Consider the following 24,699-nt stretch of genomic DNA (forward strand, 5'->3'; position numbering starts at 1 on the left):
TGACTTCAATACTGTATGCAATGCAGTCATTAACCCCTCCTGGGCCCCAAGTGCAACCATCAACTTTGCTGGGTAGACTTATACTTGAGTCAATAAAAAATTCCAGCTTGAGAGGGTTGAATATTGGAGGCGACTTATACACGAGGTCGACTTGTATTCGAGTATATGGTACACAAATCAATTGCCTTTTGTTAGTTAGATCAACTTTTCATTTGATCGACTTGCTAAATGAAAATATTAAGGGCCCTTATACACTTAGAAATCTGAAGCTAAAAAAAACAGTTGAACTTACTTTGCGCTTTTCGCAGACCCTCCCCCCCCCCCCCCCCCTCCCTCCAACCAGCAGTAGCTGGCCGGCAATGCGCCTCCTCTTTGCGTCCCCGTGCACTCTGTTCTGTGCATGTGCAGTATGGGGAAATCGCTACTGCACATGTGGGTCATCGCTGCTAGCTGGAGGGCGCAGAAGGACTACACGGTAACAGGATGACTTTTTAACGCATTTTAACTTTCCATAGCAGTACATTGTGAAAAAGCTTCGGTTTTTTTCAGTATATAGCATGTAAGAGACCATAGGGAAATATGGACACTGGACTGCACATCATTTGTACTTTCGGTAGTAATACATACATCAGTAGATGTGTTTCCATTTCTGTAATGGGAAAAGGTCCCAACTGTAGATGGGTACATTGAAGGAAGCATACGTGTGAATGCTTCCAAGTCTTTGATCAAAAAAGGATCCATTGGCCTCAATGATGCTTGCTTTTGGTTGATCACATTGAGAAATAATGAACCGGTCTTGCAATGCCATGACAGAATCCTATAGAGTGCTTAATCAAATTAAATGATCGCCTTGTCTATGGCAGACTGCGTGAGCGAAGGCATGTGATGTGTAATAGAAACATTATTAGTGTGTGTCTGGGACGCAACATATTGATGACGTATGAATTGGTAGAGGATGGAGAGGTCAGAGTTGGCAGGTCTCTGTCTGGGCTGGACAGTCTGGGATGTACCATATTAATGACGTATGAATTGGTAGAGGATGAAGAGGTCAGAGCAGGCTGGACAGTCTGGGACACACCATATTGATGATGTATGAATTGGTAGAGGATGGAGAGGTCAGAGCAGGCAGGTCTCAGTGTGGGCTGGACAGTCTGGGACACCATATTGATGACGTATGAATTGGTAGAGAATGGAGAGGTCAGAGCAGAAAGGTCTCGGTGTGGGCTGGACAGTCTGGGATGTATCTTATTGATGACGTATGAATTGCTAGAGGATGGAGAGGTCAGAGCAGGCAGGTATCCGTGTGGGCTGGACAGTCTGGGACGCACCATATTGATGACGTATGAATTGGTAGAGGATGGAGAGGTCAGTGCAGGCAGGTCTCAGTGTGGGCTGGACAGTCTGGGACGCACCATATTGATGACGTATGAATTGGTAGAGGATGGAGAGGTCAGTGCAGGCAGGTCTCAGTGTGGGCTGGACAGTCTGGGACGCACCATATTGATGACGTATGAATTGGTAGAGGATGGAGAGGTCAGAGCAGGCAGGTCTCAGTGTGGGCTGGACAGTCTGGGACGCACCATATTGATGACGTATGAATTGGTAGAGGATGGAGAGGTCAGTGCAGGCAGGTCTCAGTGTGGGCTGGACAGTCTGGGACGCACCATATTGATGATGTATGAATTGGTAGAGGATGGAGAGGTCAGTGCAGGCAGGTCTCAGTGTGGGCTGGACAGTCTGGGACGCACCATATTGATGACGTATGAATTGGTAGAGGATGGAGAGGTCAGAGCAGGCAGGTATCCGTGTGGGCTGGACAGTCTGGGACGCACCATATTGATGACGTATGAATTGGTAGAGGATGGAGAGGTCAGTGCAGGCAGGTCTCAGTGTGGGCTGGACAGTCTGGGACGCACCATATTGATGACGTATGAATTGGTAGAGGATGGAGAGGTCAGTGCAGGCAGGTCTCAGTGTGGGCTGGACAGTCTGGGACGCACCATATTGATGACGTATGAATTGGTAGAGGATGGAGAGGTCAGAGCAGGCAGGTATCCGTGTGGGCTGGACAGTCTGGGACGCACCATATTGATGACGTATGAATTGGTAGAGGATGGAGAGGTCAGTGCAGGCAGGTCTCAGTGTGGGCTGGACAGTCTGGGACGCACCATATTGATGACGTATGAATTGGTAGAGGATGGAGAGGTCAGAGCAGGCAGGTCTCAGTGTGGGTTGGACAGCCTGGGACGCACCATATTGATGACGTATGAATTGGTAGAGGATGGAGAGGTCAGAGCAGGCAGGTCTCAGTGTGGGCTGGACAGTCTGGGACGCACCATATTGATGACGTATGAATTGGTAGAGGATGGAGAGGTCAGAGCAGGCAGCTCTCAGTGTGGGCTGGACAGAAGGGCACACCAGGTCTGAGGGAGTTCTGGTGTTACAGAAGTTCCTGTGTCCAGTGGGATGAGGTAGCAAGCAGTAATATGTCAGCATGCAGGTAGGTAGGAGGGGGACACTGCTATTTAGATTGTGGGTTATCTACCTTCTACTTCAGTGTATGTTTTTAGTATTCCTTTTTTCTCCCAATATTATTGATCCTTTGCCTTGTCCAGATTTGCTTACTAAAAAAAAGATGAATTTAATTTCCTGTTTTAGCATTTCCTTCTCACTATCCAGTTCTGACTAATGGCAAAATTAGTTCTGCCATAGCTGGGTCAGATGTTTGTGAGTCTCATGTAGCAGAATATATAGATTCTGGAGCTGGAAGAATGGGCAGTTATTAATATACTTCGGTGTTAACATCTGCTCTGCAGATGAAATAACGTGTGGGTAAATATAAGGGATCATAATCTTTGGCCAGTGTAGTAAAGATTTCACAAGTGGATTGGAAATAGGGAGACCTTTCTGTGATCTGTGAGTACAACACAAAAGGCAAATGTTGTTTTTTGTTTGTGTTTTGTGTTGTATTTCAGTGTATATTACTGTGTTGATAATTCCCTTGTTGCTCTTTTTTGTAGTATTTTTAGTGTTTTTGTTTTATCATTGTATTTCCACCTATATTACTGTGTGTTTGTGTGTGTGTTTTGTTTTTTTTGTATTGAATTTCCATGTATATTACTTTGTTGATAATGCTATTGTGAGCTGTTTTTCGGCATATTTTGTGTGTGGTTTTGTTTTTTGTTTTTTTTTGTATTGAATTTCCATGTATATTACTTTGTTGATAAAGCTCTTGTGAGTTGTTTTTTGGAGAGGATACTTTGAAAATCATGTGCTGTATACAACTGGTGTAAAAAGGTTACCTAATTAGTATATATCTTTTCTTCATGTCCCTTGGAAATATGGTTACATTTCCTGCCTTGGTCATTTCTCTGCACACTGTGACACATGGCAGTGTTTGTTTTCAGACCAGTTTGATCTGTTTTGTGTAGAAGTGAAAAAAATATTGTAGCCTGCAGCTGTAAGATGAGAAAGCTGAAAGCTGTAACTTGTTTGGCAAGAAGGGAGTTGAGTGTTTGTCTGGAAGCAATATGTGATACACAGCAAGGAGGAATACAGAGAGCTGTGCGCGCCTCACTGATATCTGGGCTATAGGCAGTATGTGATGCACAGCAAGGAGGAATACAGAGAGCTGTGCGCTCCTCACTGATATCTGGGCTATAGGCAGTATGTGATACACAGCAGGGAGGAATACAGAGAGCTGTGCGCTCCTCACTGATATCTGGGCTATAGGCAGTATGTGATGCACAGCAAGGAGGAATACAGAGAGCTGTGCGCTCCTCACTGATTTCTGGGCTATAGGCAGTATGTGATGCACAGCAAGGGGGAATACAGAGAGCTGTGCGCGCCTCACTGATATCTGGGCTATAGGCAGTATGTGATGCACAGCAAGGGGGAATACAGAGAGCTGTGCGCTCCTCACTGATATCTGGGCTATAGGCAGTATGTGATGCACAGCAAGGGGGAATACAGAGAGCTGTGCGCTCCTCACTGATATCTGGGCTATAGGCAGTATGTGATGCACAGCAAGGAGGAATACAGAGAGCTGTGCGCTCCTCACTGATATCTGGGCTATAGGCAGTATGTGATACACAGCAAGGAGGAATACAGAGAGCTGTGCGCTCCTCACTGATATCTGGGCTATAGGCAGTATGTGATGCACAGCAAGGGGGAATGCAGAGAGCTGTGCGCTCCTCACTGATATCTGGGCTATAGGCAGTATGTGATACACAGCAGGGAGGAATACAGAGAGCTGTGCGCTCCTCACTGATTTCTGGGCTATAGGCAGTATGTGATGCACAGCAAGGGGGAATACAGAGAGCTGTGCGCGCCTCACTGATATCTGGGCTATAGGCAGTATGTGATGCACAGCAAGGGGGAATACAGAGAGCTGTGCGCTCCTCACTGATATCTGGGCTATAGGCAGTATGTGATGCACAGCAGGGAGGAATGCAGAGAGCTGTGCGCTCCTCACTGATATCTGGGCTATAGGCAGTATGTGATACACAACAGGGAGGAATGCAGAGAGCTGTGCGCTCCTCACTGATATCTGGGCTATAGGCAGTATGTGATGCACAGCAAGGAGGAATACAGAGAGCTGTGCGCTCCTCACTGATATCTGGGCTATAGGCAGTATGTGATGCACAGCAGGGAGGAATGCAGAGAGCTGTGCGCTCCTCACTGATATCTGGGCTATAGGCAGTATGTGATGCACAGCAAGGAGGAATACAGAGAGCTGTGCGCTCCTCACTGATATCTGGGCTATAGGCAGTATGTGATACACAGCAAGGAGGAATACAGAGAGCTGTGCGCGCCTCACTGATATCTGGGCTATAGGCAGTATGTGATACACAGCAAGGAGGAATACAGAGAGCTGTGCGCTCCTCACTGATATCTGGGCTATAGGCAGTATGTGATACACAGCAGGGAGGAATGCAGAGAGCTGTGCGCTCCTCACTGATATCTGGGCTATAGGCAGTATGTGATGCACATCAAGGGGGAATACAGAGAGCTGTGCGCTCCTCACTGATATCTGGGCTATAGGCAGTATGTGATACACAGCAGGGAGGAATACAGAGAGCTGTGCGCGCCTCACTGATATCTGGGCTATAGGCAGTATGTGATGCACAGCAAGGGGGAATACAGAGAGCTGTGCGCTCCTCACTGATATCTGGGCTATAGGCAGTATGTGATACACAACAGGGAGGAATGCAGAGAGCTGTGCGCTCCTCACTGATATCTGGGCTATAGGCAGTATGTGATGCACAGCAAGGAGGAATACAGAGAGCTGTGCGCTCCTCACTGATATCTGGGCTATAGGCAGTATGTGATGCACAGCAAGGAGGAATGCAGAGAGCTGTGCGCTCCTCACTGATATCTGGGCTATAGGCAGTATGTGATACACAGCAGGGAGGAATGCAGAGAGCTGTGCGCGCCTCACTGATATCTGGGCTATAGGCAGTATGTGATGCACAGCAGGGAGGAATGCAGAGAGCTGTGCGCGCCTCACTGATTTCTGGGCTATAGGCAGTATGTGATACACAGCAAGGAGGAATACAGAGAGCTGTGCGCTCCTCACTGATATCTGGGCTATAGGCAGTATGTGATACACAGCAGGGAGGAATACAGAGAGCTGTGCGCTCCTCACTGATATCTGGGCTATAGGCAGTATGTGATGCACAGCAAGGGGGAATACAGAGAGCTGTGCGCTCCTCACTGATATCTGGGCTATAGGCAGTATGTGATGCACAACAGGGAGGAATGCAGAGAGCTGTGCGCTCCTCACTGTTATCTGGGCTATAGGCAGTATGTGATACACAACAGGGAGGAATACAGAGAGCTGTGCGCTCCTCACTGATATCTGGGCTATAGGCAGTATGTGATGCACAGCAGGGAGGAATGCAGAGAGCTGTGCGCTCCTCACTGATATCTGGGCTATAGGCAGTATGTGATACACAGCAAGGAGGAATACAGAGAGCTGTGCGCTCCTCACTGATATCTGGGCTATAGGCAGTATGTGATACACAGCAGGGAGGAATGCAGAGAGCTGTGCGCGCCTCACTGATATCTGGGCTATAGGCAGTATGTGATGCACAGCAAGGGGGAATGCAGAGAGCTGTGCGCTCCTCACTGATATCTGGGCTATAGGCAGTATGTGATGCACAGAGAGGAATACAGAGAGCTGTGCGCTCCTCACTGATATCTGGGCTATAGGCAGTATGTGATGCACAGCAAGGAGGAATACAGAGAGCTGTGCGCTCCTCACTGATATCTGGGCTATAGGCAGTATGTGATGCACAGCAAGGGGGAATGCAGAGAGCTGTGCGCTCCTCACTGATTTCTGGGCTATAGGCAGTATGTGATACACAGCAGGGAGGAATACAGAGAGCTGTGCGCTCCTCACTGATTTCTGGGCTATAGGCAGTATGTGATGCACAGAGAGGAATACAGAGAGCTGTGCGCGCCTCACTGATATCTGGGCTATAGGCAGTATGTGATACACAGCAGGGAGGAATGCAGAGAGCTGTGCGCGCCTCACTGATATCTGGGCTATAGGCAGTATGTGATGCACAGCAGGGAGGAATGCAGAGAGCTGTGCGCTCCTCACTGATATCTGGGCTATAGGCTGTATGTGATGCACAGCAAGGAGGAATACAGAGAGCTGTGCGCTCCTCACTGATATCTGGGCTATAGGCAGTATGTGATGCACAGCAAGGAGGAATACAGAGAGCTGTGCGCGCCTCACTGATATCTGGGCTATAGGCAGTATGTGATACACAGCAGGGAGGAATACAGAGAGCTGTGCGCTCCTCACTGATATCTGGGCTATAGGCAGTATGTGATGCACAGCAAGGAGGAATACAGAGAGCTGTGCGCTCCTCACTGATATCTGGGCTATAGGCAGTATGTGATGCACAGCAAGGGGAATGCAGAGAGCTGTGCGCTCCTCACTGATATCTGGGCTATAGGCAGTATGTGATGCACAGCAGGGAGGAATACAGAGAGCTGTGCGCTCCTCACTGATATCTGGGCTATAGGCAGTATGTGATGCACAGCAAGGGGAATGCAGAGAGCTGTGCGCTCCTCACTGATATCTGGGCTATAGGCAGTATGTGATGCACAGCAAGGAGGAATACAGAGAGCTGTGCGCTCCTCACTGATATCTGGGTTATCCAGGCTGCCTTGCCGCTGCCAGAGCAGCTGGGTTGTCTGTGCATGGGGATTTCCAGCATCACTGCCGTCTCCATGGTGCTGAAGGATGCTGGCTGGCCTGCAGGATGACAGCGCTCTAGGGTAGCTGTCATTCTGAGAAGCCAGGATTTCCTTGCTTAGGTTAGCATCCTGGGATTTGTAGCAACTGAACATTTACTTTATAGGTTGTTTATAGCTGCTTTAACAAAAGGGCTCACAGCACTTGCTATAACCCAGGATTTAACTTCATTCCAGTCTGTAGCTGATGCCCCATATCCTACAAAAAATCTTTACTTTTTCTTGAATAGACCATTAGGGAGAAGGGGGGGGGGGGTTGTTTTGGGACTCTATGGCTGATATTGTGGTGAAACCCCTATCACAGTGTGATGTCGTGACCACGGTCCTGACAGTTTGCTGTCTGTGAACTTTGTTGCATTGTGGGAAAGTAACTGCTTTTTCGAACTGCCAAGGAAGCAAAATATCTGCGTATCTGTGCATAGAACGCTCAGTAACGAACATTCCATGCATGCAGATCCCCTGCAGCCCCCGAGGTTTTGTTTTTGGAAAAAACGTACCGCTCTGGTGTGCACCAGACAATTCAGATACATTAGCCAAACGTCTTTCAAAGCGCTGGGGTTTTGAAAAATGCTCTGAAAAGCTCTTGGTGTGCACCAGCCCTGAGGCCCCATTCACACTTAAAAGCGCAAAATTGCGGGAGTGATTTTTCAGATGAAAGAGTCAATGAACACTGCAGCGATTTTTCTGCGATCGCGTTCTTACTTGCGCTATTGCACTGGAACGTGATCACCGGGAAATCGCCTGAAAATGGTGCAGGCTACACATTTGGCGATTTGCGTTAATCGGCAGCGATTTAACGCAAATCGCCCAAGTAAGAACGGGCCCATAGGGTCTAGCGCTTTAGCGTTTTGCCGAAATCGCCGGCAAAACGTTGTAGTGTGAATGGGGACTAAATGAGTAAAGATATGTAGTTTCCTAGAAAACTTTCAGCACTACTGGATCAGAACTGTACAAAAAAAACATGTACAGCACAGTTAGTCATAAAATGACATGCACTTGCCGTCACCTCCTGCTTCAAGGTATGTGGAAGTGCATGGAAGCGTATTGTAAAAATACGCTTTCACGCCAGGTTGGTAATTTTTAAAAATTCCCCACGTTGCTATAGACTAACATGACTTGTGGGCCGATGCAGAAGCCGTGCAGTAACGTAGTTCTGGACCTGCGGCGGAATGCGGCCAAAACACCACTTCCGTTGTGCCGTACCGTGGCAGTATGAAAGTCTCCATAGACTTTCATTGCCCGGCAGTGGGCTCCGGTAAAAATACCACACCGCCCCGAAGGTTGCTTGGTTTTGCAGACTCTGACAGTGTGGCTGAATGTTATGCCTGGTACACATGATGCAATTTTCCTTCAAATTTACAGTCAAATCGATTATTTCCAACAGGTTCAATTTTCTGACCACTTCAAATCAGTCAAAAATCAGATTGATCGGAAATCACATCGGACCTGTCAGAAATATTCCATTTGACTGTCAATCTGATGGAAAATTGCATTGTGTGTACCAGGCATCACATACGGTAATTTGATCACAATAATTGATAGAAGCTAATGTCTAATCAATCGATAATACTACACAGAGCATCATTAGGATTTAAGAATGGATAAGGTTGTACAACCAAGATTGCATATCTTTGTAGTTGAAGGCTATAGCTGGCCATACACCTTTAGATTGTCACCCAGTGTCGCTATATGATCAGTTCCTTTCTCGAAATAATCGGTTCGAAAGGTATTCTATTCCAACCGCACACATCAGTTTTCCAGCAGGGAATCTATTGAAAATCAATAAAACTACAACGTTGCACTACATCAAATATGGCCTATCTATTAACTACTGTTCCTGCACTGCTTCTATTCAACCTAGATTTATATCCCTGCTTGCTTGATACTTTAGATCAATTTTTCGTCACAATTGAAATGTTACCACTTCTTATGATCCTATGATCTCATACTGCATACATACAGCACAAAACAAGCTACCAACGATGTATTTTATTTTCACCTTACTTGATGTAATTTTTCATTAGTGTTTTGTCCTTGAAATTGAGAAGTGACGAGTCAGCTTTTTAGAGAAGCACAAGGGCTTTAGGTTTTGCGAAGGGTTAATATCTCCTGATTCTACGCTTCAGTAGTTGGCTTCACGTGGGATAAATGTAATCTGTTTGCAGTGCAGCTCAGCTTGGGAAAGTCATGCTGCTCTAGGCAGATGCTTGTGTCGCCCCGCTGTGCTGGGAGCTGTCTGTCTGTGTGCTGCTGGAGGGACATAAACGTCCAGGATGATACAGAAGTTTAACATTGATGTGCTGCATTTTGCTAGGTGAGCATTGGAATGTGGAATGCCTGTATGACTTGAGGATGTGATGGCTGGCGCTTGTTGTTGGTTGAGGAATGAACCTGTTCTCTTTAACAGGCAGATGGTGTATCGTGTTTGCAATGTGGCTCTATTGTACTTTGGTTTACTTAACTGGCTCCTTACAGATAATAAGCATTATAGAACCAAAGCCAAATGTTTGGTGTTTTAGTCCTGGATTGTTGGTAAGGTTATGATTGTGTACACACTTGCTGTAAAGCCTGCAGCAAAAAAAAGGTTGAAATGATGAATTGTATGTGTAGTACAGACGGGGAATAGAACATTAGTAGCAGATAAGAGTCTCATATTTTTATGTTCAGTTATATAGCTTTTTTTTTTTTTTTTTTTTTTTTTACATAGACTGTTTGCAGTCTACATTGCATAGGAATGTACACTGCCCCATCAACTCATATCCCATAGGATGGAGCAGGTGGCATTGCTCAAGATTGCCTTTGTTTGATGGCCCCATCAAAATTCTGCTATGGGGCCCCATAATGTCTGACTACGCCTTTGGTATGCCTTCCAGAATTTAAATGATATCAATCTGTGGGCTTTGATACGGTTTGGAGCACTATTACTGTGTATGGTCAGTCTTAAGATTCAGATTCGATTAGAGATAAATTTGTCTCTTGTTCGAATCTGCCCATATTCGTTCCAATGTATGGGCACCTTTACGGTGCATACACACATCCAATTTTTATTGGTCAATGACTGGCCAGTTTTACCACTAAAGGTGGCCATACATAAGAATGAATATGGGCAGATTCAACCGAGAGACAAATTTATCTCTAGTCGAATCTGCCCATACACTGCAGGCCGATTCACGTCCGATTTCAGCACAAAATCATCAGGGAATCGACTGAGCCGCCGCATCCGCCCCGCCGCTGCCCCCAAAATGAATAAATGTATGTAATGTGTGCATTTATACATTACCTGTCCTGTAGCAGCTTCCGAACGCTGTCCATCTCGCCGGGTAACAGCCGCATACACGCTAGCGGCGCATAGCGTCTGACGTCAGCCGACAAGCGCCTTCGTGACGTCAGACATAGCGCCGCCGGTGTTTATGCGGAACCCGGCTAGATGGACGGAAACCGCATGGAGGCTGACACCGGACAGGTAATGTATAAATGCACTACACTACATACATTTACACATTGCGGCGGCGGAGGTTTCGTCTTCTCATCGATTGTTCGCAATCCGGCCGCCGTACCACTGCGCACCCGACCAGCCAACTTTGACCTGACATTTTCCAACATGCGCAATTGACTGTGTGGCCAATTTCTGTCCTGAAATTGGTCGCTTTGTCGGTTGGGCATGCACTTGGCAGCACCAATTTTCATCCACTTTGATTATAATAATCGAATTGGATGGTCGATTGGTTGGTCGGCTAGTGTATGGCCCCCTTAACATGTAGTATGAGGACCAACAGAACCTGAATACTAGGAACTGATTGTGTAGGAAGGCTCTCGTACTACATGGAGGTGGTAAAATTGATCAGTGCTTGGCCAATCAAAATTGGATGTGTGTACGCACCCTTACTATGGAGTTTACAGATTTATAGCCAACACCGCTGTGGTAACGGAACATCCTTCCAACGCAGGTTTACAATGCTTCCTGTGGCAAGGAAACTGTAAACTATATATTGAGGATTTTAATTGTCTACTTGACAGTAATAAGCCTCTTGCTTCTCCCCTCAGGTCTTTGGTCATTATCAGCACGCTGGATGGAAGAATCGCTGCTCTGGATGCAGAGAATCATGGGAGGAAGCAGTGGGACCTGGATGTTGGCTCGGGCTCCCTCGTGTCATCTAGCCTTAGTAAACCAGAGGTAAGGCCCACCGCCAAATAGGGAAATGCCACAAGCCATACAGTTAGGAGCCAGGGCTGTGGAGTCAGTACACATCATCCGACTCCTCAGTTTATGAAACCACCAACTCTGGCTCCAGGTACCCAAAGTTGCTCTGACTCTCCGACTCCTTAGCCTAATACTTACCAGGGCTGTGGTGTTGGTACAAAAAATATCCAACTCCTCAATTTATTGAATCTGACGCCTGGTACCTAAAATTGTTCGGACTCTGACTCCACAGCCCTGTTAGCAACTATGATTACCATTTCATGTTCTGTGAGAAATACATAATTCATTACCTGATATGACCTACTTACAGCTCTCAGTGATATGTTTGTGCTCGTGTTTTGCTTCATTTAAAAACGCTCTAGAAATCGTTTACTGAAACAGCTTCTATGCTTGTGAAATGGGAGTGATTTTAGTGTTGATGGGAACTATGGAGGTTAGAAAAGAAAAATGTTGTGATGTCGAGTCAATAGACCCCCCAAACTCGTCCTCAATGTGCAGGGAATCCTCAACAGCAACAAGATTTACCTACTAGATGCCTGTACTAGGGCATTTTATGTACACTTTTTTTTTTTGTCTTTAGATTGCTTCATAATGGTAATCAACTGCAAAATACATACTGTAAACTCTTTTATCCAGAACTCTCATGCATTTTCTGCACACCATGTGTGTTGGCATGAAGAAAAAGTGTGCATTTTTTTCACAGCAGCTAATGTAATTGATAGAGAAAATTGACAAAATGTGCAGAATTATCCTGCAGGATGCCAGTTTTTTTTGTGTTTGAAATCGCATTAAAGTGTACCAGAGACCTGCAAATGCAAAGATTTTTTTACTTACCCGGGGCTCCCTCCAGCCCCATATGCACGGAAGCGTCCCTTGCCGTCCTCCGTCCGCAATCATCCCCTGTAACTGGCTCAGTCAAGGTCTTCTGCGCATGAGTGGACCATTCGTAGTAGACCCGGACTGACGCGACTGAGCCAGATTCCGGGGATGATTGCTGCTAAACGGCAGACCGGGAGAGGACGGCAAGGGACGCATCCGTGCTTATGGGGCTGGAGAAGCCCTGGGTAATTAAAAAAATCTTTGGGTTGCCGGTCTCTGGTTTACTTTAACCACTTAAGGACGAGAGCAACTTTCACATATCGGCGTTGCTCCCATTCATTCACCAATAACTGTACTACTACTTATCACACCTAAATGATCTATGTATTTTTTATTTTTTCAGGACAAATTAGACTTTTAGAATGTGATTTTCTTTAGTAATTACCTTATGTTCTATGCATTTTAAAAGGAAAATAAGGGAAAAAATAGAAAAAAAAACATTTCTCAATTTACATTCAGTATAGCTTTACAATAAACAGTGCTAACTATATGTTAAAAAATTGTATTTGCTTATTCATCCTGGTTATTAAAACATTTAGATTTTGTTCCTAGCACAATGTATGGTGACATTATTGTATTTGGAAAGAAAGGTGTCTTTCTATTCTTTTATTTTTTTTTTTCTTTCTCATTATACACCATCGATGATTACAAGACCTTATTTGCAAAAATTATAGTAATATACCCTCATGGCATACATATTTATTGTATTAAAAAGCTTTATTGAGCATATCAACAAATATACAAAGCTTTTGAAAGCAGAACAGATAAAACATAAGGTATTAGCATACCAACTAAACATCAAGAAACTATGGGGGAGCATCTAGAGGACATAATGTAGATAGTTGGGCCGTCCGGCCTGGGAAATGGGGTATCCGATACCTCCTTCTGAGATCCCAGGGGTCAGTCTGTCCTACCTGTTTTTGGTGTAAGACTATATTGCTCCCTCTAACACATACATAAAACTTAAAAAAAAAAAAAGGAAAAAACCACATACATAAAAATAAAAACAGGATAAAAAGAAAGAACGAGCTATCAAGATACATTCCTGCATAAGGTATTTGGTTACAAGAGTCCTGAGTAAATCCAAACCTGTACATCATACTATAGTGAGTGAACACATATGTCCAAGGGTAGTTAAGAACTCCTATATGTTTTCCAGGATTCCCAAATGAGATCAAATCTTGCCATATTTTCAATGCTATAATAATAAACCCGATCCATTATCATCATTAAGTCCAGACGTTGGGTAACCAGTGATAACTCTAGTTCTGTGGTTTTCCATTTGAAGGCTATTGACCACTGAGCGGCTATTAGCATGTATCTATATAAAGGTCTAAATCTACCTGGCACATCATCATTAAAAGTATACAACAGGGCCTGGGAGGCGGATAACGAAACCGGAAAGCCAAACACCTCTCGAATCATGGTTTTCCATGAGTTCCAGAACCGCTGTGCTCTGGGGCAGTCCCAGAAGACATGCAGTATCGTTCCTTCCAATCCACATACTCTAAAACAAGTCGATGGGACCGAGGGATATATTTTATGAATTTTTGCCGGGGTGTAATACCAGCGAAATAAAATCTTGAGTGCCGTGTCCTTGACCATATTAGATTTGACTACACCAGAGACAGCGGTCCGGATATAAGACCAATCTGTTGGCTCAAATTGAGTTCCTAAGTCGCGCTCCCAAGCTCTCATATATGTCAATTTATTCTCACTGTCACAACCTATCAACTGGGCATATAAAGAAGAGATTAATCCTTTTTGTCGTGAAGATCCAAAATAGAGTGACTCAAACAGTGAAGGTTCAAACTCTGGGGGTGAAGAAAAGATGGAGGAGAAGTAATGTTTTATCTGACAAAAGCGAAATACCTCCTCTGGGGGGGCATCTTGACTAAATCTGAGCATATTAAAGGTAACTGGAACATCTCTAATCCAAAATTTATTGGCAGTTGAGCGGCCCTTATCCCTCCACCAGGAAAACAACTGTGGGTTCCTAAAAGCCGGAATAAAACGAGGATTTCCAAAGATGGAGATCCTGGAGGAGGGAAAGGTCATAAGCTTATATGATGAGGCAATCGAGATCCATAGCTTAGTCAGTGACGAAACAATCCTGTTCTTGCCGGCAAGAGTTGATGTATCTCTTTTAGTTACAACCGTGACCAAAGTAGATAGGTAGAATGGGAAGATTGTGGTAGATTCAAATTGGTACCAGGTGGGGGGGTTAGAATTTATTCCCCAATCTATGATTTGACTGAGCTTAGAGGCTAAGTAATAATGCCATAGGCTGGGTAAACCGATACCACCCTGTAAAGGGGATCTGTACAGGACTTGTGCTCGAATTCTGGCTGGTTTGCCGTCCCAAATAAACTTGTTAATTTGTGACTGTATGCTAGATATCGATTTTTTAGTAATAGTTATTGGGAGCATGCGAAACAAATATAACAATTTGGGGAGAATAATCATTTTACATGCTACACATCTGCCTAGCCATGAAACCTTAAATGAGGACCATGTTTTCAGGAGTTGAGTAATATTATTGACTGCATGTGAGAAGTTAGTTCCATATAAATCCCCATAGCTAGGTGTAAGAAAGACTCCCAAGTATTTAAATTTAGTTTTACTCCATTTGAACCCGTAAGTAGAGTCTAACCATTTAATTGTATGTGGATAGAGATTAATCGGGAGGGCTGTAGATTTAGCGAGATTTACCTTAAGGCCAGAAAATTTTGCGAATTTGTCCAATATTTGGAATAAATTGGGCATGGTTGTTATAAGTCTAGTCAAGAACAGGAGAGCATCGTCAGCATACAGAGTTAATTTGATGTTGTCAATTCCATAACCATGGATGTCAGGATGTCGTCTAATCGCCACCGCCAGCGGCTCTAAAGCAAGAGCGAATAGCAATGGGGAGAGAGGGCAACCCTGACGGGTACCACGTTTGAGCTGAACAGGAGCGGATGATGCGCCAGGGATGCGGATCACTGTAGATGGGGAGTCATACAATGCTGAAACTGCTGTAATTATAGGGCCAGTTAGGCCAAAGCCTTCCAAAGCAGCGGTCAGATACTGCCAACCCACTGAATCGAACGCCTTGCTAATGTCTAAACCCAACATCATAAATCTAGAGTTTTTAAGTTCAGCATCCTGTAATATGTTAACAGCTAGCCTAACATTATCAGAGCCTTGCCTACCTGGGATGAATCCAGTTTGAGTGGGAGCGACGAGATCATGCACCATTGAGCCTAATCTAGAAGCCAGGATTTTAGCAAAAAGTTTGATATCATTGTTAAGGATAGATATAGGTCTGAATCCTGCCGGGGTAGAGTGATCAGTGTCCGGTTTAGGAATCAGGGTCATATTGGCCAAAAGCATATCTGGGGGGAGTTTTTCACCTTGGAGAACAGCATTAAACATAGAGGTCAGAGGGTGCAATAGTGTATCAGCAAATTTTTTATAATATAAGGGTGAAAACCCGTCAGGGCCCGGGGCAGTAGAGGATTTAAGCAGCTTAATTGATGCTGATACTTCTATGGGAGTGATCGGGGCATTAAGAGTATGCAACTGATCTGGTGAGAGGGAGGGCAACTGTAGAGTATCCAACCATGCTTTAAGTTCCATATTGTTAGATGATATTTCGGTTCCTAGCAAATTTTTATAATAGTCCTCAAATATTTTTAAGACTTTAGGAGGTAGTACCTCCTCTCTGCCTCCAGGGCTTTTTAATTTATAGACATGTGGGGGTTTATAGTATTGGTTTAATTTACGTGCAAATTGAGTAGAAGGGTTATTGCCTCGTAGGAGGAACTTTGCTTTGGAAAACTTCAGCGCTTTAGCATGAGAGTTATCTAGTATAGAATTCAATTCGGTTCTTTTCAGATTGATTTCATGTAAAATTTCTCTAGTTGTTGTGCCATAGTGCCGTTTATATAGTAAATCTAGCTCGGCAGTTAATACCTGAATTCTTTGTGATTTTAGTTTCTTTGCCCGTGCTGCTTTTGCCATAAAGATACCTCTCAGAACTGGTTTATGTGCTGCCCATCTTAGGATAGGGGAGGTGTTATCCTCATTGTTAAATACAAAATATTCCTCCAACTCTCCCACCACAGCCTGTCTATCTGAATCCTCAGCCAAAAGAGAGTCGTTAAGTCTCCAGTTGCCGGGATTGAAGGGTATACCGAAACCAGTCAAGGAGGACTGAACCATATGATGGTCAGACCAGCCACAAGTAACAATATCCGTGGAGGTAGAGTTGGAGGCAATTATTGGGGACAAGTAAATATAGTCTAATCGGGCATAGGATTGGCGAGGGTGAGGAAAAAAAGGTATATTGCCTGCAGCCGATGTTATGGGCTCTCCATATATCTATTACTTTATTTCTAGAGAGGAAGCTAGTAAGTTTTCTTGGAAAAGTTTGTGCGAAAGGGGATTGAACCGATCTATCCAGAAGTGGGTTAGCTACCGCGTTGAGGTCTCCTGCAACTATCAAGTGCGTTGAGGATAGTCTATCCAGTTGGGATGATAAAAGTTGTAAGAAGGCAGTTTTAGAGGCATTGGGAGCATAACAATCAATCAGTGTAACAGCTTTACCCTCCAGAATACCTTTAAGGATTAAAATTCTGCCCTCCGGGTCCATGAAAGAATCAATATGTGTGAATGAGACTGAGTTATGGAACACTATTGCAACTCCTCTAGCTTTTTTGGAAAATGAGGCATAATAGGCCTTGTTATATGCCCGGTGCAAAAAAGTGGGTGGTTTAGAGTTAATAAAATGTGTCTCTTGTAGAAACAAGACTGAGGCTTTCAGGCTCTGATAATGTTGGAATGCTTTTCTACGTTTGACTGGCTCATTTAACCCCTGGACATTATGTGTTATCATATTGAACATTCTAGGCATGAGAAAACTGTAACGATAAAAAAATACAGCATTTACACTTAGTGGCTCTTGGTCTTTTTGAATAGACAGGACTCCTGTGGAATGAAAAGAGAGATTCAAATATCCTAAGATTGCAGGAACATAACTACTTAAACCAAACATATAAAACAGACATAAAATCAACATAATCTCTGGGCAATCACTCCTAACTGTCCCACGACTAGTAGGCCCAGAAACTCTCAGTGGCTTAACCCGGACCACACTGAGAGGGGGGGTAATACCCGTATCACTAAACCCAAATTGGGTAAAGAACAGTTAAAGTGGTGCAGCGGTGAAGGACCGTTTCCCTGCCATTTTAGGTATTAGAGCGCCAAGATCGGGGAGCGTTGTTCAATGGTTGTTTACGATATTTCTCCAATTGGGCGAGAGTGACTTGCAGGCCTAGTGAGTTCAAAAGAGAAACTCCTTGCTCCAGTGTGGCTATGACGTGGATTTTGCCGTCCCGGGAAAGTAAAAGCTTAGTGGGGAATCCCCACTTATACTGCAACTGTTGCTCTCTGAGAAAGGCTGTTAGAGGAGCCAGGGATCTGCGCCTTTGTAAAGTGAACTGCGACAAGTCTGTGAAGACTTTGATGTTGTTGTATGGAGCCGGAAGTTGCGTATTCTGGCGCATGTAAGAGGAAAAGGCTTCTTTAACGTGGTAAAACTGAAAGCATGCTATAGCATCTCTGGGGATCCTTTCAGGTAGAAAGGCGGGCTTAGGCAGTCTGTGAGCCCGCTCGATTGTGTATTCAATGCTAGAAAACTGAGGTACTGCTGACCTAACCATTTCTATTAAGTAGCTTTTCAATTGTGCGCTGTTTATCGATTCATCGATACCCCTGAATTTAAGATTACAGCGGCGATTACGGTCCTCTAGGTCAGCAATCTTCAGCTGCGTAGCCTCATTAGCTGAGTCATGTCGTTCAAGCTCAGTGACAGTCTTATTGTGTTCCTCAATTAACATGGAGACACTGTCTTCAGTAAGTGACACACGAGCTCCCAGATCATCATGAAACTGTTGCATGGAATTTGCTATAGTCAATATCTTATTTGACATGGAGGTTTCCAAAGCAATCATCATATCCTTAAGAAAAGCACGGTCCACTGGCTGGTTGGAGTCAGGGATCTCTGCAAATGCACTGCTGTGGCCTGTGACTGCTGTGAGCAGGGAGAGAGCTTCTGCCTGTGAGTCTGCAGGGCCTGACAGCCTGGGTTTAGATTTGGCTGGGCTAAGAAAGGTGGGGGAGGGTACCCCCTGTTCTGAGGACTCTGAGGCTGATGGACTGCGGGGAAGGGCCACATTGGATGCCTGCTTTGTGGGTATTTGTGAGGCCCCTCCGCGGCTGGATGCGGAATTTTGTACGCTTGCCGCCTGTTTGTTGCTATGGGATGCGTTCGTCATGCGTACTGGTAATGCGGACTTACGCGTCCCGGAGGAGCCGGCGCCCTCTTGCTCTCCATGCGGCCCAGGTCTTCTTCTCTTAAACATGTCGGGGATGCGTTGTGGACGCTGGATATCCTGCTGTGAGGTGCTGGAGGCTTCCATCTCCTCTTCCGCTGGGGTTTGGGACTGAATTTCCCCGTCTGGCATGCTGTAAAATGTCGCTGTAGCTGGCTGGGATCAGGAGCTCTTCACACTGCTGCCATCCACGCTGAGCTCCGGCCACGCCCCCCATGGCATACATATTTAAAAGGCCATGTACCTAAGGTAACAATATATTTTTTTTCTTTTATATTCTGTAACTTTGTTATCATTTTACAAGTCTCTTATTTTGGTACAGAGTATGCAAAAATGTAATTGCTTTTGATTGTTTGTGACTAAAAAGAATACACAAGACATGGGCCTCAACCCTAAAACTGTCTAAACTGTATTCTACTACTTATCCCGGTTAAAATGTTACCACATATGTCTCTAGTAGTTTTCTTAAAACTTTCCCAAGTTTGATCATAATTTTGAAAATTAATTTTTATGTTTTGATTGAGTTTGTCCCTACCTATTTTTTATGTGACGGGGGGTCCAAGCTGTAAGACGCACCAAAATGTATACTACAACTCGTCATGGTTAAAACGATACCACATGTGCCACATTTTAGTAACAAACTGGTGATGCATTGACTACAAATACAATTAATACAATGTACGTCATTTTTCATGAAGTGGTTAAGTGTGAAGTAGTCCATTAAGTAACAGGAGTTCTCTGTGTATGGCCTAGTGCACACCAGAGCGGTTCTGCTGCGGTTTGCGATCCGCTTGCGGGCGCGGATACGCTTAGGTAATGTGTTTCAATGGGGTGGTTCACACCAGAGCGGGAGGCGTTTTGCAGAAACACATACTCCTGGGCTGCTGCAGATTTTGGATTGCGGAGGCGTTTCTGCCTCAATGTTAAGTATAGGAAAAACGCAAACCGCTCTGAAAAACAGCACTTCAGAGCGGTTTGCAAGGCGGTTTTTTTTTTTTACAGTAGCTGTTCAGTAACAGCTTTACTGTAACAATATATGAAATCTACTACACCAAAACCGCTACACAAAACCGCAAAACGCTAGATGAAACGCTACAGAAAAAGAAGAAAAAGCGTTTCAAAATCTGCTAGCATTTTGCGGATCTGCTAGCGGTTTTTGGTGTGCACCGGGCCTATCTGTGCAAAAAAAAACACAAACGAAAACTGTCAAGTGTGTCCCCTGCCTTAAAAAGAACCGGGGTGGGTTTGACAAATCATATTAGGACACAGAAACAAGTTTTGTATACAATGACCAGGCTAGCGACACGCAGATTATCACTAGCTTGTTATTCACCTCATGCTGCCACTCACCCCCGTTCTCTCATCTCCTGTATAGCGCGGCTCCCCGCCTCTGTCCCTTCCCTCCCCGCCTTTGTAGGCCGATTGGAGGAAGCTTACGGAGGTGGCGAGGGAAGGGACACAGGCGGGGAAGCGGCAGTGAGTGGCAGCATGAGGTAAATAGCAGGCTAGTGACAGTCTGCGTGTAGCCAGCCTGGCTCTTCTGTTATTGGGGGACATCAGAACTGGGGGGGGGGGGGGGGTTAGGCTGGTGGAGCAATGAAAGGACACAGAGGCTGGTCATTGTATACACCGCTTGCCTCTGTGTCCTAATATGATTTGTCAAATTCACCTCGGGTTCTCTTTAAGTTACTTTTATATATATTTCAGGTAGTCCCCGGTTAACGAAAAAGATAGGGACTGTAAGTCTGGTCTTAAGTTCAGTTTGTATGCAAGTCAGAACACTGTACCACCTTGTCTCCAGTGTCCTCCTGTCCCTCCAGTGTCTCCCTCTAGCAAACGCCCAGCCCCCCCCCCCCCCCCCCTGTGCCTCCACTGTGTCCTCCTGTGCCCCTATAATTACTGCCAAAAATGTGTTGTGTTTTTTTTTCTCCTCTAAAGATCTGCCCCTGCTACACCTCCAATGACCTTCACCTGACTGCCCAGCGCAACTCTCACTCACACTGCAGGACTTTTCTAGAACTTCCCCACTTTCTGGAACTACCTCCCAATAGCCCCCCCCCCCCCTTCAATAACCTCAAACAAGCCCTCAATAGCCACCTCTTCGATATGGCCATTCACCACCCCACCTGCCCACACCAATGCACTCCCTACCTACCTCTGTCAGTCACGTACCTTCAGCACAACCCCCACCTAAGGTGTCCCAGTCCCCTCACTTTAGATTGTAATCCTTTAATGCCCCTCATAATAATGTGAGGACCTCTAATAATGAGTTGGTCCACCATAAGGGCTGTTTTCCACCAGCAAGTGCAGTTGCACTGTATTTACGGTCGCGCAGGCTATAGCCATCGGGAACGGTGCTTGATCACGGCGACATTCGCGCTGACTGGCAATTGCAAAAAGATGTAGTCGAAAATGCGCACCATGATTTACTTGTAAATTGTGGTGCTTTAGCAATCGGCAAAACGGCTGCGATATGCAATTTTAAGCGGTGGAAAGCTCTGCAGCTCTGATGTATAGTATAGTACCACCACGTTAAATGTTTTTTTAGTTTAGATCACCTTTAAATCTGTCAACCGAAACAACCAACAAAGATCATTTTGAGTGACAATTACTCGTGTGAAGATAAGATGGGCAAACTGCTTGCTTCTGTTTTGCCGGTAAATGTTTTTATTGTCACGCTATTTGGTAAATTAAAAGCAATTTGCAGAAGCAAAGAACCTCTTATCAAATCAGAGCAGATAAGCGCTGAGATAGTCACCTGATTGATGAGGATTAGCAATATCCTTATCTCCCCCTGATGAATTGTTGCTCTATAGAGGGAAATACACATCATGGCTTAATCCTTATCTGTCAGGCAGCTTAATTATGTGTGTGCTGGAGTGTGACCCTGAGGCTGCAGCAGCAGCAGTGTGTGTGTATCTGCTGCTCAGTCCCAGATCCCTTAATATGCTCTGTATTACCCACATTCTGCCAGTCTGGTGACTCACTGGATTAGGAGGTGAGGTAATGCTGTGTGCAGAGGGATGATGTCATCTTTCACCTGCAGTCACCATGCTCATTACCAGTGCGAGTGTCCTTCAATGTCTTCCGCCTCTAGGGCTGCTGCAAAGCATCTTGGTGCTTCATCAATATTCATGCACATTCCTTATCTGGATTCCCCGGCATCTGAGCGCTCTCTGTCAGTATGCATTAAACCTAGCTGCTCTGTCTGCTTTCTCACCAAGTACCGTATGTCATGGAATTTCTTTTATTGTGTTATGCTGGGAATACACCATTAGATTTTGTGGTAGATAGATGGTTCGATAGATAATTTCCGACATGTTCGATCTTATTTTTAATCGATTTTCTGATCGCTTTCTCATAGAAGTGAATGGAAATTGATAAGAAAAGATAAGAAAATAACTCGGAAATAAGATCGGACAGTAAATCGACAGAAAAATCTCATCTTGTTTTCCCAGCATAAGCCTATGTTTCCACTGTAGCATGACATTTTTGCAGCCAAAAAAATCGTACTAGATTTTTCTGATTGCTCAAAATTCACTTGTAAATTTGTATGTGTTTTTATGCGAATTTTTGTACACGAAAATTCACATTAGTCATAACAATCTGCCTAGTAACAGCTTAGTCATGACTGCTGACAACTTCCTGTAACCATAGATTAATGCAAATTTTCACAAAAATTTGCATTGCTATGCATTACCTATGCAAAGCATTGTACGTAATGTCCCAAAAAAATGATGCAAGACCTCAGATTTTTGTTTTTGCGAGTATGAAAATTTGCATTGAATGAAACTGCCCCATTTACTACCATTATTTGCCAAATCAATGCAAATTTTCTGATAGAAAAATCTAACACAAAACGTGGAAACTTAGCCTCATATAGTTTTATTTTAGACTGTCGTTTGATGGTGATGTGAATAATCACACTGCCCAAGTCTTCTTCTTTACACTATTGTCCTTGATTCATTTATCTGTGCAATGTCCTCTATTTTATTTTATTTTTGAAATCTTAAAAATATTGACTTGCTGCGTTATAGTGTCATGACAACCACTATCAATTTATCACTACGTAGTTATATGTTTGAATTTACATCTCATTGACCACTCCTAATCTTACACATTGTGGAGTAATTTTGGCTCACTCTTCTTGGCAACATTGTTTAAATTCTTTGAGGTTTGCAAGAATTTAATCTATGCACAGCTCTACAGCATTTAATTGTGTTGAGGTCTGGACTCTCACTTGGCCATTTGCAACATCTTAATTTTTTGTCCTGTTGAATGAGTTTTAGCTGTCCCACAAATTGCCTCATGTTTGGGTACAGAGTAGTTCATGGTTGATTCGGTGACTGCAAGGTGTCCAGGTTCTGTGGCTGTAAAACAAACCTAAGGGCCTGTTTCCATTGATTCCAGATTGGATGCAGAAAAACTCCAATGAATGCCTATAGGCCTGTTTCCACTAAACACAGTTTTTCTGATGCAGATTTTCCCATAGGCATTCATTGGAGTCAGTTTTTCTGCGTCCATTCTGCATCAATTCTGCATCCTATCTGCGAGTAGTGGAAACAGGCCCTAAATCCTCGCTCATCATCTCACCAAATGTGGTGTTGTGCATTATTGTCTTGTGGTTTGAAACTTTGTTCACTTACAGTATGTCCCGCTGCTCTTTGTCGTCAAGCCACAATTGTTCATTACTTTTTGTTTTTTTGTTATAGTGTAATGAACTTTTAAAGACTTTTTTTCTTAGCATGTTAGTCTGAGGTGTAGCTCTTAGGTCCCGTTTCCACTAGAGTGAATCTACATGCAGATTCGCGTAGCTAGTTTATAGTCAATGAGCCTGTTTCCACTAGCACAAAAATCTGCGCGATGTGCTGTGCAGAAAAAATCTGCGCAGTAGAGCCATCAGAATTCGCCGCACACTGCAAGGCTGGTTTGCGATTAGCATGTAATGTAATTAATAGGAAAATAGCATGCGTTTTCGTCATGCGATTTTCCATGCGTTTTCGCGTTTGTTTTTGCGTAAAAAAACAATGTTCATGCTTATCGGCATTGACATGGTTAAAATGGCATACTGCAAACCGCAAGCGTTTCCGCGCGAAAATCCGCAAACTCACTCATACGAATCCACATCCACGTTTTCCGCAGCAGAATCACACCGTCATAGTGGAAACGTAGCCTTAGGGTTTGGGTTTTGTTTTTGCAATTTCTCTGTGCTGTGCACAGTCTGACCTTGCGGTGAATTGTATGGAAGGTTTTCTACCAGGAAGATTGTCTGAATTATGCTGGATACACACCATGCGTTTCCGCGTTCGATGCGTCCGTCGATACGCATTGATTCGATTATTTCCGACATGTCCGATTCAAGCTTTGATGGATCGTTAGGTCGATTTGCCATACTTTACATGGCAATCGACCTAAAAATCATCGAAATTCGTTCGGAAATGCTCGGAAATAATCGTATCGACGGACGCATTTGACGCGGAAACGCACGGTGTGTATCCAGCATAAGATTCTTCACACGTAGAAACCTTTCATCATCTTTATTTATCAAGGAGTTTGGAAATTGTTATAAACCCAATTGCTTCTCTAAGATTATTGCTGATGTCTTTCCTCCTTGGTATTGTGTTGGAACAAACCTGAATGCTTCAGACCAGGAAACAGCCCAGCCTTCAGTTTCTGCTGGTCAAACTTGCTGATCAATTAATCAAATGCATTTCGTGTACTTAATTCTTCACACACTTCTAATGCATTTTGAATGTTTATTTAATAATAATCGTGTACTATGTCATGTGTTTTTGTTCATGTAAGGTTGTATTTACCTGATTATAATGCGGGTAGGAACCAGGTTATGTAGTCATGATATGTAAAACCTTTAGAATAGAAATGATTATTGTTCTGGCTGTATGTATGACAGATTGCATAATAGCTCAGCTGGAGTCTGACTAGACGTGCTCAGTAAGATGTAATTATTTCCAA

The 24,699-nt window shown here is 44.3% G+C and overlaps 1 protein-coding gene across 3 annotated transcripts in view; it reads left to right on the top strand.

The window, feature by feature from the left end:
- EIF2AK3 (eukaryotic translation initiation factor 2 alpha kinase 3) overlaps positions 1-24,699 on the top strand; it is an 88,229-nt gene that overhangs the window by 20,310 nt on the left and 43,220 nt on the right. For 2 of the 3 annotated variants that reach the window (XM_068275159.1, XM_068275169.1), the window contains exon 2: positions 11,314-11,443. In XM_068275159.1, coding sequence (XP_068131260.1) covers positions 11,314-11,443 — 130 coding nt within the window. Of the gene's footprint in view, positions 1-9,485; positions 9,584-11,313; positions 11,444-24,699 lie in introns of those variants that run through there. The other variant, XM_068275177.1, reaches the window with a different exon arrangement.

This window comes from Hyperolius riggenbachi, chromosome 1, assembly GCF_040937935.1.
Source record: "Hyperolius riggenbachi isolate aHypRig1 chromosome 1, aHypRig1.pri, whole genome shotgun sequence".
NCBI lineage: Eukaryota > Metazoa > Chordata > Amphibia > Anura > Hyperoliidae > Hyperolius > Hyperolius riggenbachi.